The following is a 13,973-nucleotide window of genomic DNA, read 5'->3' on the forward strand; positions in this document are numbered from 1 at the left end:
TTGGTGATTACTACGGGATGTCTTCGATTTGCCCTCTCACCCCCACCTCCCGTGTGGAAGGGTTTTGCTAAAACCCTTTGTGAAAAAGCAATTTTGCTACTGAAATTATCCTTTTTATTCATATGCTATATGGAAACCACCATTTCAAGCAGGAAATTAAGCCGACAACAAAAAGAAAACACAATCTTACCAAAACCTCCAGATCTGAACAGTCTTTAAAAAAATCAAGCCCATCATTTCTTCCCTTCCGTGCAACAATAACCACAGCATAAAATGAAATATGGCCTGCTCAAATTATTTGCAAAACACAAAATACAAAAACAAACTGTCTGAAAAGTCAAGGACATTGGAAAACCACTGTCACCAACAGTTTATTTATTGGATAATTATAACAATTGCTTCAGGCCGGGCACAGTGGCTCACACCTGTAATCTCAGCACTTTGGGAGGCCGAGGCAGGCAAATCACCTGAGGTCGGGAGTTGGAGACCAGCCTGACCAACATGGAGAAACCCGGTCACTACTGAAAATACAAAATTAGGTGGGTGCAGTGGCGCATGCCTATAATCCCAGCTACTTGGGAGGCTGAGGCAGGAGAGTCGCTTGAACCCAGGAGGCAGAGGTTGTGGTGAGCCAAGATCACGCCACTGCACTCCCACCTGGGAACCAAGAGCAAACTCCATCTCAAAGAAAAAAAAAATTGCTTCATTGGATGGCATCCCATATAACTGTGATAAATCTCTGTTCATCCCAAGAAAATGGGTATTACAGGTTTAAAAAAAAAGGAAAGGAAATAAGAGATATGAAAACTGTGGCTCCTCTGAGACATACTGCTAATAAATCTAAGTGAGGACATTAAAAGAAAAAGTCTCGGTTCACACCAAACACATTAAAACAACGAAGCAGGCCGGGCGCAGTGGCTCACGCCTGTAATTCCACACTCTGAGAGGCCGAGGCAGGCAAATCACTTGAGCTCAGGAGTTCAGGAGCAGCCTGGGAAACATGGAGAAACCCTGTCTCTACAAAAAATATAAAAATCAGCAGAGTGTGGTAGCACGCACCTGCAGTCCCAGCTACTTGGGGGGCTGAGGTGGGAAGAGTGCTTGAGCCCAAGAGGTAGAGGCTGCCTGCGGTGAGCTGTGATGGTGCCACTGCACTCCAACCTGAGTGACAGAGCAAGGCCCTGTCTCAAAAACAAAACAATGAAGTAAACTAAAATATCTTAAACTTATTTTTTATAAAGTGGTCAACTATTAACAATCAAGATTTACACACGCTTGGCCAGGCAGAGTGGACCACACCTGTAATCCCAGTACTTTGGGAGGCTGAGGCAGGCAGATCATTTGAGGTCAGGAGTTCAAGACCAGCCTGAACAACATGGTGAAATGCAGTCTCTACTAAAAACACAAAAAAATTAGCCAGGCATGGTTGCAGGCACCTGTAGTCCCAGCTACTTGGGAGGCTAAGGCACAAGAGTCACTTGTACCTGGGAGGCAGAGGTTGCAGTGAGCTGAGATTACACCACTACACTCCAGCCTGGGTGAGTGTACTCCAGCAAGACTCTGTCTCAAAAGAAAAGAAAAAAAAAAAAAAAAAAAGATTTACACATGCTTGCAGAATAAGGAGCCAGTGAGTTTAAAAATGGGAATTTCAGTTTTAAGTTCACCTTAATAAGGTATTAAACAGCAGACAGCGTCACTACTACCCTTACGTGAAACAGTATCCATTTGCAAGAAAAGTGAGCCTGAGAAGGGAGCATGACTGTCTGTGTGTCTGTAACAGAGGAATGCTTTGCCCAGCAGGCACTGAGAAGGTGTGCCATCTACCCAAACATGTAAGAGAAAAGATACCAAGAGGCATACGCACCTTCATATGTTTCTAAGATGTGCACAGTGTCTCCGATCTGTAAAGAAAGTTCATCCGCTCCTCTGGCATCATAGTTATAAAAAGCTGTGATGAAAAAGGGGAAATATATTAGTAACAGTAAAGACAGAAGTGACCATGCTGAGTCGTGTTGGCTTGTTTTAATGTTGTTGTTTTTAATACTGAAATACATTCAGTCGCTGCCTGGATCATCCTCTCTGATACCCACAGAAGTGGCCTTTTCTTTCAGACAATATAAAGGGTCAATCGTTTAAGGAGGAGAAATTCATAACTACCCACGACGCCAGATGACCGTAACTGACATAAGAAGACATTGTTAACAGCATTCTGATTGACACTTCAATACTATCTTTTATTTCCACTACTAGATTCTTTTTATTTTCCTAACTATGAATCAATTGCACATGGACTGAATATTCTTTGGAAACCAAATTAACAAAAAATTATCACATTGCAATGTTGATATTAAACCAATAGATGACATTACAATCACAATAGACAAAAATATGTCCTATGTTAGAAGAAATCCTTAAAACTGACAATGATAAGCAAGAAATTCTGAAATCCCGTGTTTATCCTGACATAAAGCTGTTCCTATTTTGCAAAAGGATCATATTGCTCCTACATAAGCCCCTAAAAAGTCATGCTATTAAATTCAAACCACACTTTTGCTCATGCATTATAGAATAAAGGCAACAGTCACCGGTGTAAAAAGGATGCTACAAAGAGTTTTAAGGCCCAAAAAGTATTCGAATAGCTCACCCTCAATTTAAATATATATATATTAATGTTCCTCCCACCTAACAGCCTCTACCTAAAAGGATATAGCATTCAATATAAAACTCATCTTCAAAATCCCCGATCAAAGTTCTCATCCATCCATCCTCCACAGCCCAGCCAGGCAAGGCTATGCACAAAAGGCACCTTCATTGTGGCAGACCTCTAAAATTCTCTAAAATTAAACCATGTCATGTGCAAACTCCTCTGGCAAGCACAGGCCACGGCATCTTCCCACCACACACTCCCTTCCAGCCCTTGCTTCTACTGAAGGAAAGAAGCCAGTTTAACCCACATCTTTGGGTACCAACTTCTCCCTCGCCAGCTGGGCCTTCCCACTGGGTGCACCTCATCACAAAAGCCAGACCCAAGTCCGTGTTTGATCTTTCAACTCCGCTCTTCCAAACAGTCCTGGCACCACACAGAGCTTCCCGTCTCTTGTTCTGTATGAGCCAGTCTTATTTCAGATGTGTGTGTTAAGACGTCCCCAACTGAAGAAAAGTCACCAGTGAGCAGAGCCACCCCCCTTTCAATGTTTCCTGCCCACACCTCCAAGGACAGGACAGTGTTTAGCTGTACAAGGAATGGCCTCCATAAACCCGAGCTGCCTGAGCTGCACCTCGGGCTCTACGTCCGGAATTTCAGGTGCACGCAGCCTCCTGGTGTTCATGTTCATGGTCTCTACAGACAGCTGAAGTGGGTAGGGCGGCACCTCTCCCCGAGCACCTGGGTGCCTGCCTCCCGGCAAACAACCTGCTCTATCTTTGGGTTTTCAATGGCCAGAATAAGGACAGGATACTGACCTCATAGAACTGTGTGTGCGTTTTGTGTCTTAGAGAAAATGATGCCCATGCTGGATTTGGCACAATGGGGTCCATGGTGAACACCCAGGAAACAGTGAAGGCCTTTCTTTTGGTTGTATTTTTTTTTTACTGCTATCAAGACGTCTACCATTACCTGAATTCTTTTTAGAAAGCCAAAGCAAGCACATTGCCACATGTGCACAAAAATTCTATAATATCAAAAGCCATACCTATGATATTGAAAATTCTATTTCCTCAGGTATTTTCCTATATTTTCCCCAAAATTCATAAAATTTAAGTGTCCTCAACTGACAAAGATGGTTATTAGTAGTTATTAAGTTTATTTGGTATTTTACAGTGAATCTTTAACATGAAATAACTGCATCAGGTGAAGGAAGCCTGGGGCAGAGGCTGGACTTGCCCAGCTCAGCATGACCATATTCTTAAACCTTCAGGAACCATAAACACATTTATCACAGTTCTTAACAGCATCCCTGCCAGCACGCCTATTCTGTTCTAGATGTGGGAAAAAATAAACACGTCAAAAATCATAAAAATGAAGTAAAATGAGCGCATCAAGGGTAAATACATTCAGGCACATGTGAATTTGTAAAGCACATACACATGATTCCTTCCTTTTTGTTTCACCTCTAAATACCCTACTCCCCAATCCAAAAGCAGACAGTGGAAAGCAGTGATTAAAATCTCATACATGGATATGGAAACTTCTAATTTAACTATGAAGTGAGCCAGACAACCCATGATTTTGTAGGTAAGAAAAAGAAGAACCTCAGGGGTTACACACATGGCCCCAAATCATGCAACCCAGTCAAGATCGCAACCCCAGATGCCCAGCCCCTAGCCCTTTGCTCATTTTAGGATTAATGATTAAATAATCCCATACATGAAGACAAATTAAAAGACAACTTTGCAAGGGTATTTGACAAGGGAGTAGGAGAGAACGGCAGAAGGGTGCAGATAGAGTCACAGCCCTCCAAAGATGACTCCAAAAGGCTCCCAGGGTCTGCTCATCACCTTCCACGGCCACGGGGCGCTGCGAGGGTGATTAAATTCAGGATCTTGGCTGGGTATGGTGGCTCACGCCTGGAATCTCAACACTTTGGGAGGATTACTTTTGGGAGGCTGAGGCAGGCAGATCACTTGAGGCCAGGAGCTCAAGACCAGCCTGGCCATCAAGGCAAAACCCTGTCTCTACTAAAAATACAAAAAAGATAGCCAGGAGAGGTAGTGGGCACCTGTAATCCCAGCTACTCAAGAGGCTGAGGCAGGAGAATCACTTGAACCCGGGAGGCGGAAGTTGCAGTGCACTGCACTCCAGCCTGGGCAACAGAGCGAGATTCTGTCTCAAAAAAAAAAAAAAAAAAAAAATAGGATCTTGAAATGAGGGTTAATCCTGGATCCTCCAGGTGGGCCCAGTGTAATCACAAAGGTCCTTATAAGAGGAAGACGAGAGGGTCAGAGTCAGAGACAAGGAGAGGAGGTCGAAGAGATGCAAGAAAGAGGCAAAACAAACGAAGGAACACAGTGGCCTGTGGAAGCTGGAAGGGGTGAGGAAGCGCGGGCTCGCCGACAGCCCCGAGGGAGCATGGGCCACTGACACCTGCACTTTCGGACACTGAATCTCGTGTTTTAGCCCCTGAATTTGTGGCAATTCATCACAGCAGCAATAGGAAATTAGTACAAGGAGGTGTCTGAAAAGCAATCTGAAAGTGGCACTTTGGCCGGGCGCGGTGGCTCAAGCCTGGAATCCCAAGCACTTTGGGAGGCCAAGACGGGCGGATCACGAGGTCAGGAGATCGAGACCATCCTGGCTAACACGGTGAAACCCCGTCTCTACTAAAAAAAAAATACAAAAAACTAGCCGGGCGAGGTGGCAGGCGCCTGTAGTCCCAGCTACTCCGGAGGCTGAGGCAGGAGAATGGCGTGAACCCGGGAGGCGGAGCTTGCAGTGAGCTGAGATCCGGCCACTGCACTCCAGCCTGGGTGACAGAGTGAGACTCCGTCTCAAAAAAAAAAAAAAAAAAAGTGAAAGTGGTACTTTGAGGTTCACTGATTCACTCTGTAAGGCAGCTGGAACAAGGGTCTCCACTGCAGGCACCTAAACCCAGACAAGTCCAGGGCTGTGGTTCCCAATTCTTGAGTGATATGAGAAAAACAAGAACCATGTAGGGAATTTTTTTAAATGAATCCAAAAGTATGTAATGTGAGAGGCTATCCTTTATTCTGATTATTTGGCCTTTCACAGTTGCCCCTTCTTAGGGGGTGAGAGCAAGGACTTCTTGTCTCCTTTAAGAAGGATAAGGATGACAAATGGCATCTGATTTAAGATGTCTTCACCTGACATACGATGTCCTATAAAGACGGCGGCCTTTTTGCTGATCGCTCAGTTTTGCTTCTTCAATTTCCTGATCTGTTAGGGTCTGGGAACAACTCCACAGAGAACAGGGTCATGGTGTCCCATTCACATCCTGGCAAGGGTGGCACCAGCCCCCCTCTGGGTGGTGGGCTGAATGCCTACTACATTCTCCCTGGTCGAGTCCATCTTCCTTTTATAATGGCCTGGCTGCAGATGAGCATCTTCAAGTCCACATGAATTTCTCAACCCTGGACAGCAGACTCCAGTGTAGAAGCTGAACATGTGTAAGATGTGAAGTGGGAAACGAGACAGAGATAAACCAAGCACCAAGTTCTTTGCTTGGATGATTTTTTGGTTTTTTTGGTTTGTTTTTTTTTTCTTTTTCTAGGAGAGTCTGCAGCAGCCCAGAGTGAGTGGATCTTTTCCCTAAAATAAAAAATTAATGTGCCTCATGCAGCTGTGCCTTATCAGAGACCTAAAAAGGTACTGCCATCACTTCTGTTCAGTCTCCTGATTGTCTATAAACAAGCTGCCCAGGAAAATGCAAAGCAAACCACAATGAGGTATTATCTCATCCCAGTTAGGATAGTTAGTATTAAGACAACAAAAAATAACAAATGCCAGTGGGGTTCAGAGATAAGGGAACTGTTAGACACTTGGTGGGAATGCCATTATAGACAACAATATGGAGGTTCCTTAAAAACCTACAAATAAAACCACCATACGATCCAGCATTCCCACCACTGGGTATCCGAAGGAAAGGAAATCAGTGTATCAGAGAGACATCTGCAACCCCAAGTTTCCTGCAGCAGTATTCATAATACCTGAGATACGCAATCAACCTAGGTGTCTAACACGGATGAATAAAGAAAATCAACGTAGGCGTCCAACAACAAATGAATGGATACAAAACAATGTGGTATATTCACATAATGGAATATAATTCAGCCATTTAAAAAAACATAGTATCTTGTCATTCCCAACAACACGGATGGAATTGGAGGACATTAAGTGAAATACAACAGAAACAGAAAGTTAAACACCACAGGTCACTCATAGGTGGAAGCGAAAAAAAAACTGAGCTTATAGAATAAAAAGGAGAACAGAGGATACTAGAGCCTAAGAAGGGTAGGGGGAAGTGGGGATAGGGAGAAATTTGCTAAAAGATACAAAATTACAGCTAGGTAGGAGAAGTAAGTTCCAGTGTTCTATAGTTCCTTAGGATGACTATAGTTAACGATAATATACCATACAGTTTCAAATGGCTGGAAGGAAGATACTGAAATGATAAATATTTGAGATGAGGGACATGCTAATTACCCTAATCTGATCACCATACTTCATATGTATCACATCAATGTGTACCCCATAAATACACACAATTATTATATCATCTCAACTGATGCAGAAAAAGCATTTAATGAACTGTAACACCCATTCAGGGAAAAGCAAAAAAAACCAACTTGACTACTCTCACTTGAGAAAAAACACTACAGTCCATCAACCCACTTCACAGATGAAAACAGAGGTCTACAAGGGCATTGTGACTGGCTCAAGGTACACAGTGAGCTGATGGCAGCCCTGGGATCCTCGGGCTTCCCTCCCAGGCTATCTCACCACTCCACATTGCCTGGCCTGGCCCAAGACTTCATCACTCCTCAATGAGATGTACAGTCTTCCCTTCTCTCCACCACCAGTTACCTTCCTGAACTCTCACTCCAAAGCCTCGACCATTTCGCCCGGCATTCTGAATGATGGTTCATTTCTCCAGCACCCAACCCACCCTTCCATCTCATCTCAGCCCCTCGGCTCTACCTGCCCTGCCAGGCCTGCCACACGCTCCTCTGCAGCTGAAAATCCTTCCTCCCTCCGCCTCTGACTACCCCACTTGTCTACAAGACCTGCCTTTAATTCCACAGCCTTTTCCAGGCCCTAACAAAATTATTTCTCCCCCTACCAAGAAGTTACACACAGACCTAAATGAACGGCTTGCTTCTGAACTCCCTGTACGCTGTGTGGCACCCCACAACCTCATAGAGTTGCTCATCTATATGTCTGTCTCTCCCATCAGACACAAACTCCTTGAGGGAGGCAAATATTTATTAATCATTGGATTTCCCACAGTAGCTAAAACCGTATCTTGCAGGCACTCAATAAAAATACACTGAATTTAACCAGATCCCAAAGTATTCTTCCTCGTGCAGTCTCAAAGAGCAAAAGCAAAAGCTGTAGTATTTGTTCATCTTCAAAATGCTCTTGCCCTCTGCAAAAAGATCCAACGGCTGAGACTTAATCAATAAGAAAGAGAAACACAATAATAGCTTTGCCAGCTCTGCTTTGGGTCTTTTTGATCTAAGGAGATAGCCCACCCGCCATCAGTGCTCAGGTCCAAAGCTTCCCCAAAGCATCAAAGGCCGGGGGTGGCCATACATTACTCCTCGAAATCGACTCAGCTCAGTCTCTCCCTCTCTCACACACCACTGAAACATGATTTCAAGACTTCAAGTAGCAACTTAAACGTTAATTAATTCTTTTAAAGTCAATTTGTGAAAATTAATTGCTCTATCTGTGTTCTCATTTCCTTTCTCTTGCCTTCAGTTGGAAAAGCTTTTCAACGGTATGCATCTTCTCAGGGCTGGGGAAAATACAGGCCATGTCCACACACGGCCCCAGGCCAGGGCCCTCCCTGTCTGTGCTCCAACAGGGTTTCACCCTAGGGCCATCCGCCTGGTCTCGAACTTCACACAGCCTACACGTCTGCCTGGCCCATGCAGGTACCTTGCATTTCCTAAGCCTCCACAGGCCCCTGCGCTGGTCTACACTGAGCTGGGCTTGGAGAGAGGAGATAAGCCAGATGTAACCCCAGAGAAGAAATCAGCCTAAGCCAGGTCTCCAAGGAACAACCTTTCACTGAGCCATTCAGGAAACACCATGTAGAGAGAATCAGAACATTATATACACCCTTTGAACTTGACCCTGGGGCAGAGACCAGCCATCTATAGCAACTTGGTGAAGATGAAGAACAAGTCAACTATATTGTTGCAAATGGCTCAGTACCCAACATTACCCACGGTACTACTAGCGAGAATGTGATCCCAGTAGCCACAAATAAAAGGACAAATTCATCAGGCAGCTTTAGATGGCACCCACTTGGAGCTGGAGGCTGGGTTTCCCAAACTGTATCTTCAAAATCAAACTGGCAGCCAGGCCATCACCAAGCTTCTACGACCTGAAGCAAAATCCTTCCACTGCTTTTGTTTGGGGACAAATGCCTTAGGCTGGATTAGAGCCTCCCAGAGAGATAAGCCTGAATCCAAGCACTTACTGTATCACACTGCCACCATTTAATCACCTGTGTCTCTTCCACTTGACTGTGAGCCTCTCAAGGACTTATCTTATTTTTCACAATCATCTAAAAACACCTGGCACACAGCAGGCGAAGGAAGGAAGGAAGGAAGGGAGGGAGGAAGGGAGGGAGGGGAGAATAAAAGCAATAACATGCTTGGGAATAATCTTAAGGAGGTACAGACTTGTACACTAAAACAAAATGTTGCTGAGAGAAATAAAAGACATGAACAAATTGAAAAATATTTGTGTTCATGGAGTAGAAGACTTAGCATTGTTAAGATGTCAATGCTGATCCAAAACGATATACAGATTCAATGCAATTCCTATCAAAATCCCAACGACATTTTCCACAGAAATAGAAAAACCCATCTCAAAGGTCCTAGATTAGCCAAAACAATCTTGAAAAACAAAAACAAAATTGGAGGCCTGATTTCAATACCTACTACAAAGCTACAGTAATCAAAACAGTGTGGTACTGTCATAAAGACAAATATACAGACAAATGGGATAGAACAGAGAACCCAAAAGTAAACCCTCACATAGAAAGTCAAATGATTTCAACAAGGATGCCAAGACTATTCAATGGGGAGAGGACAGTCTTTTCCACAAATGGTGCTGGGAAAACTGGATATCCACTTGCAAAAAAATAAATAAATAAAGTTGGACTATTATATCATTCACAAAAATTAACTCAAAATGGATGAAAGACCTAAACATAACAGCTAAAACTATAAAATTCTTAAAAGAAAACACAGAGGAACAACTTCATGACACTGGATTTGGCAATGATTTACTGGATATTATATCAAAAGTACAGGCAACAAAAGAAAAGATAGCTAAGTTGGACTTCATCAAAATTTAAAACTCTTGTGCATTAAAGAATATTATTAACAGAGAGAAAAGGTAACCCACAGAAGGGGAGAAAGTATTTACAAATCCCATTATCTGATAAGGGAATGGTATCCAGAACATATAAAGAATTCCTGGGGGCTGGGCACGGTGGCTCATGCCTGTAATCCCAGCACTTCGGGAGGCTGAGGCAGGCGGATCACTTGAGGTCAGAAGTTGGAGACCAGCCTGGCCAACACAGTGAAATCCCAACTCTACTAAAAAAAGGCAAAAATTGGTCGGGCGCGATGGCTCACACCTATAATCCCAGCACTTTGGGAGGCTAAGGTGGACGGATCACCTGAGGTCAGGAGTTAAGAGATCAGCCTGACAAACACAGAAACCCCATCTCTACTAAAACTGCTAAATTAGTCGGGCGTGGCAGCACATGCCTGGAGTTCCAGCTACTTGGGAGGCTGAAGCAGGAGAATTGTTTGAACTGGGGAGGCGGAGGTTGCAGTGAGCCAAGATTGTGCCACTACATTCCAGCCTGGGCAACAAGAGCAAAACTCCATCTCAAAAACAAAAAAAAGCAATGAGTAGGGCATGGTGGCGCGTGCCTGTGGGTAGTCCCAGCTACTTGGGAGACCGAGGCAGGGGAATCGCCTGAACCTGGGAGGCGGAGGTTGCAGTGAGCCAAGAGCACACCACTGCACTCCAGTCTGAGTGACAGAGTGAGACTCTGTCTCAATCAAATTAAAAAAGCAAAAACCAAAACAGAAAATAACAACCTTGGTGAGGACATGAAGAAACTGGAACTCTGCAAGTTACTGTTGGGCATCCAAAATGGTGCAGCTGCTGTAGAAAGCAGCAAATGACCATGAGATCCAGCAATTCCACTTCTGGATACCTACCCAAGAGAACCAAAAGCAGGGTCTGGAATAGACATTTGTACATTCATGTTCACAGCAGCATTATTCACAACAGCCAAAAAGTGGAACAAACCCAAGTATCCATCAACGGGTAAATTACTCAACAAAAATGTTACATATACACACAGTGGAGTATCATTCAGCCTTAAAAGAAAGGACATGTTGACACATTACAACACGGGTGAACCTTGAAGACAATGAAGATATTATGCTGCATGAAATAAGCCAGTCACAAACAAATACAGTACGATTCCACTTACATGAGGTTCCTCTTCCTCGAGTTGTCAAACTCAGAGACAAGTAAGAAACGAAAGTAAGAAAGGTGGTTGCCAGGGGCTGGGAGTGTGAAGGAGGAGTGAGTTAGTGTTTAATGGATGCTGAGTTTCACTGGGGAAGACACAGTTGTATTTTTAGTAGACAGGGTTTCTCTATGTTGGCCAGGCTGGTCTCGAACTCCTGACCTCAAGTGATCCACCCACCTCAGCCTCCCAAAGTGCTGGGATTACAGGCATGAGCCACCGCGCCTGGCCCCACCCCACATTTCTAAAAAGGACACAACTTTCAAAGTCACCAAGTTACTCCTGTTGGGTTCATATCTTTCTTAGGAACAGAAAGATTGTGTCTCTGCCAATAAAATCCCCTGAGGCAGTATTTCATGCACTGTTTGGATAATAGCATCAAGGAGTCATATAATGAAGGAAACAGAGCTAGCTGGGCCTGGTGAGACAAGGCAACCATCATTTGTTATTCAATATTTCTTTTTGGCTTTTAGTTGGAAACAGGTGGGAGGGATGGTGAAGATAAGAATGTGAAAAGAAATATACAAAAGAGCCTTTCCTCACATTCTAATTGAACTGACAGACACAATAAAAGACATTTTAATATCTTTCTTCAGAATAAAATATCTCTGTATGCCTTATCCACAACTAGCAGCAACTATCTTATTTCTTCTTTTTTTTTTTTTTTTTTTTTGAGACAGAGTCTCGCTGTGGTCGCCCAGGCTGGAGTGAAGTGGCATGATCTCAGCTCACTGCAACCTCTACCTCCCGGGTTCAAGGGATTCTCCTAAGCCTCCTGGCATGCGCCACCACACCCGGCTAATTTTTGTATTTTTAGTAGAAACGGGGTTTTGCTACGTTGGCCAGGCTGTTCTCGAACTCCTGACCTCAAGTGATCCGCCCACCTTGGCCTCCCAAAGCGCTGGGATTACAGGCTTGAGCTACCACGCCTGGACCAACTATCTGATTTCTGTCTAGCCCAAAAGGCCACGGTGCTCAAACACTCAGGCTTCTTAGGAAGCATAATTCTGAGTTGTGGGTAAGTGCTGGCTTTATTGCTATTCCAAGGCAGAACAGTAAGATTCTACTTTTCTACATTTTCATCTCCCATAAAGTCAGTTCTAAGATAGAAAAACACTGGCCTCCTTATTGACAGTCTTTGCAAATCTACCCACAAATAAGAAAAGACTTAGCTGACCTGAAAATTAGCTATTTTTGCATTGAATTTTGCTCAGCAGCAAAGAGGCAAGATAGGGGACAAGATTTAATCTCTTTAATCATCCTTCTTCAAGTTTATTGCAACTTGGAAAAATATCGGCTAGTGAAACAGTCCAGTACTGACCCCTTGGGAGACAGGGACTTGATGGTGACCTCACCAGGCAAAACCCATCACTGGCCAGTCCGCAGAGGCTCACTGTAGAGTGGCACCAAGACCATTTGGAATGAGAGCCCAGCAGACTCCAGGATCAGGGGCTGGTCCCAGGGAGCTTCCCGATGGGGACCAGCAGGCAGCCAAGACCTCGACGATGACTGAGTTGAGTGAGGACCATCTTACTTTCTCTGCTATAAACCTGGCCTGGACTTGCACTTCCCCTCACCAGTCAAATGGGTTCTACCTAAAGCGTTCTGTGAAAATAGGCACAGGCCTGGGGACCTTGCAGGGCAGAGCAGACTGGTCTCCACCTAGAAGGACCTAGCAGAAAAAAGGAGAGGCTTGAAAACTTGGGCTTACAGCCAACTATTTGTGATACTAACTGATAAAGTGACTCTGCCGTGGACCCAAACTCCTCTTCCTGCGCTTCAGAGAAAAGTCTCAAATCATTTGTTCTGCAGAATATGAAGCCACCCCTTCCTTTCTCCTTTCTCACCTGTGTGTCACATCATTAAATCTTATATCAACGGTGACCAACAGGGAAAGGGAAGGACAAAGGGAACGCTTCAGAGTGCTCATTTATTTTCTAATGGCAAAGACTCTACCTACAGTACATATATATACATATACATCCATATACATATATACGTGTATATATGTATATGTGTGTGTATATATGTGTATACATGTGTGTGTATACGTGTGTGTGTGTGTGTGTGTATATGTATATATTTGAGGGTGGGTCCATTTATAATTCATAAATAAAGCCTGCAATCATCCAATCATCCTGGAGGAGGCTTTGTCATTATGCAAATATAAACAGATGAGTTCCTGCCAAAGCAAACCACAGAGTCCCCATGCACCCTCCCACTTCAGGCCTTGGTCCACAGCCCTACCTCTCCCTGGCTTGGCTCTCCAAGTCCCCATCACCTCAGGATGAAACCCTTTCCTGCCACTCCCCCAGAAGAGTCAGAAGCCTCATGTGTACGGTCAACAGCACCCTTGCACACCCAACAATATACCGCCAGGTGACTGCTCACTGCTGCCCGTGCCTGTCACATAGCAGGTACTCAATCAAGGTTTCTCAAGTGCAGCCACCACTGAGGACCCCTCCTCTAATCTCCCGTTCCATGCCCCCCTACAACACCACAGGGCTGGGGACCCCTTGACCTTTTTGCACCTCAAACCTGCATCTTCTCCATCTTGGCATCCATGCCTAACAGTGCCTGGCACCCGGAGTGCTACAAATGCTCACTGAGTGAATCACTTAACGAATCAACAGAGGAAGTCAAGGCAGTAAAACTATTACCTGAATGTTAAGCCCACTGGAAACCACTGCGGCTTTGCTTGCATTTATTTCAAACAAATAAATGTGG

General features: G+C 44.3%; 1 protein-coding gene across 3 annotated transcripts in view; it reads right to left on the bottom strand.

Annotated features, from left to right (window-relative positions):
- DOCK1 (dedicator of cytokinesis 1) overlaps nucleotides 1-13,973 on the bottom strand; it is a 551,514-nt gene that overhangs the window by 484,568 nt on the left and 52,973 nt on the right. For 2 of the 3 annotated variants that reach the window (XM_033179136.1, XM_033179142.1), the window contains exon 2: nucleotides 1,865-1,948. In XM_033179136.1, coding sequence (XP_033035027.1) covers nucleotides 1,865-1,948 — 84 coding nt within the window. Of the gene's footprint in view, nucleotides 1-1,864; nucleotides 1,949-13,973 lie in introns of those variants that run through there. The other variant, XM_033179145.1, reaches the window with a different exon arrangement.

This window comes from Trachypithecus francoisi, unplaced genomic scaffold (assembly GCF_009764315.1).
Source record: "Trachypithecus francoisi isolate TF-2019V2 unplaced genomic scaffold, Tfra_2.0 Contig01579, whole genome shotgun sequence".
NCBI lineage: Eukaryota > Metazoa > Chordata > Mammalia > Primates > Cercopithecidae > Trachypithecus > Trachypithecus francoisi.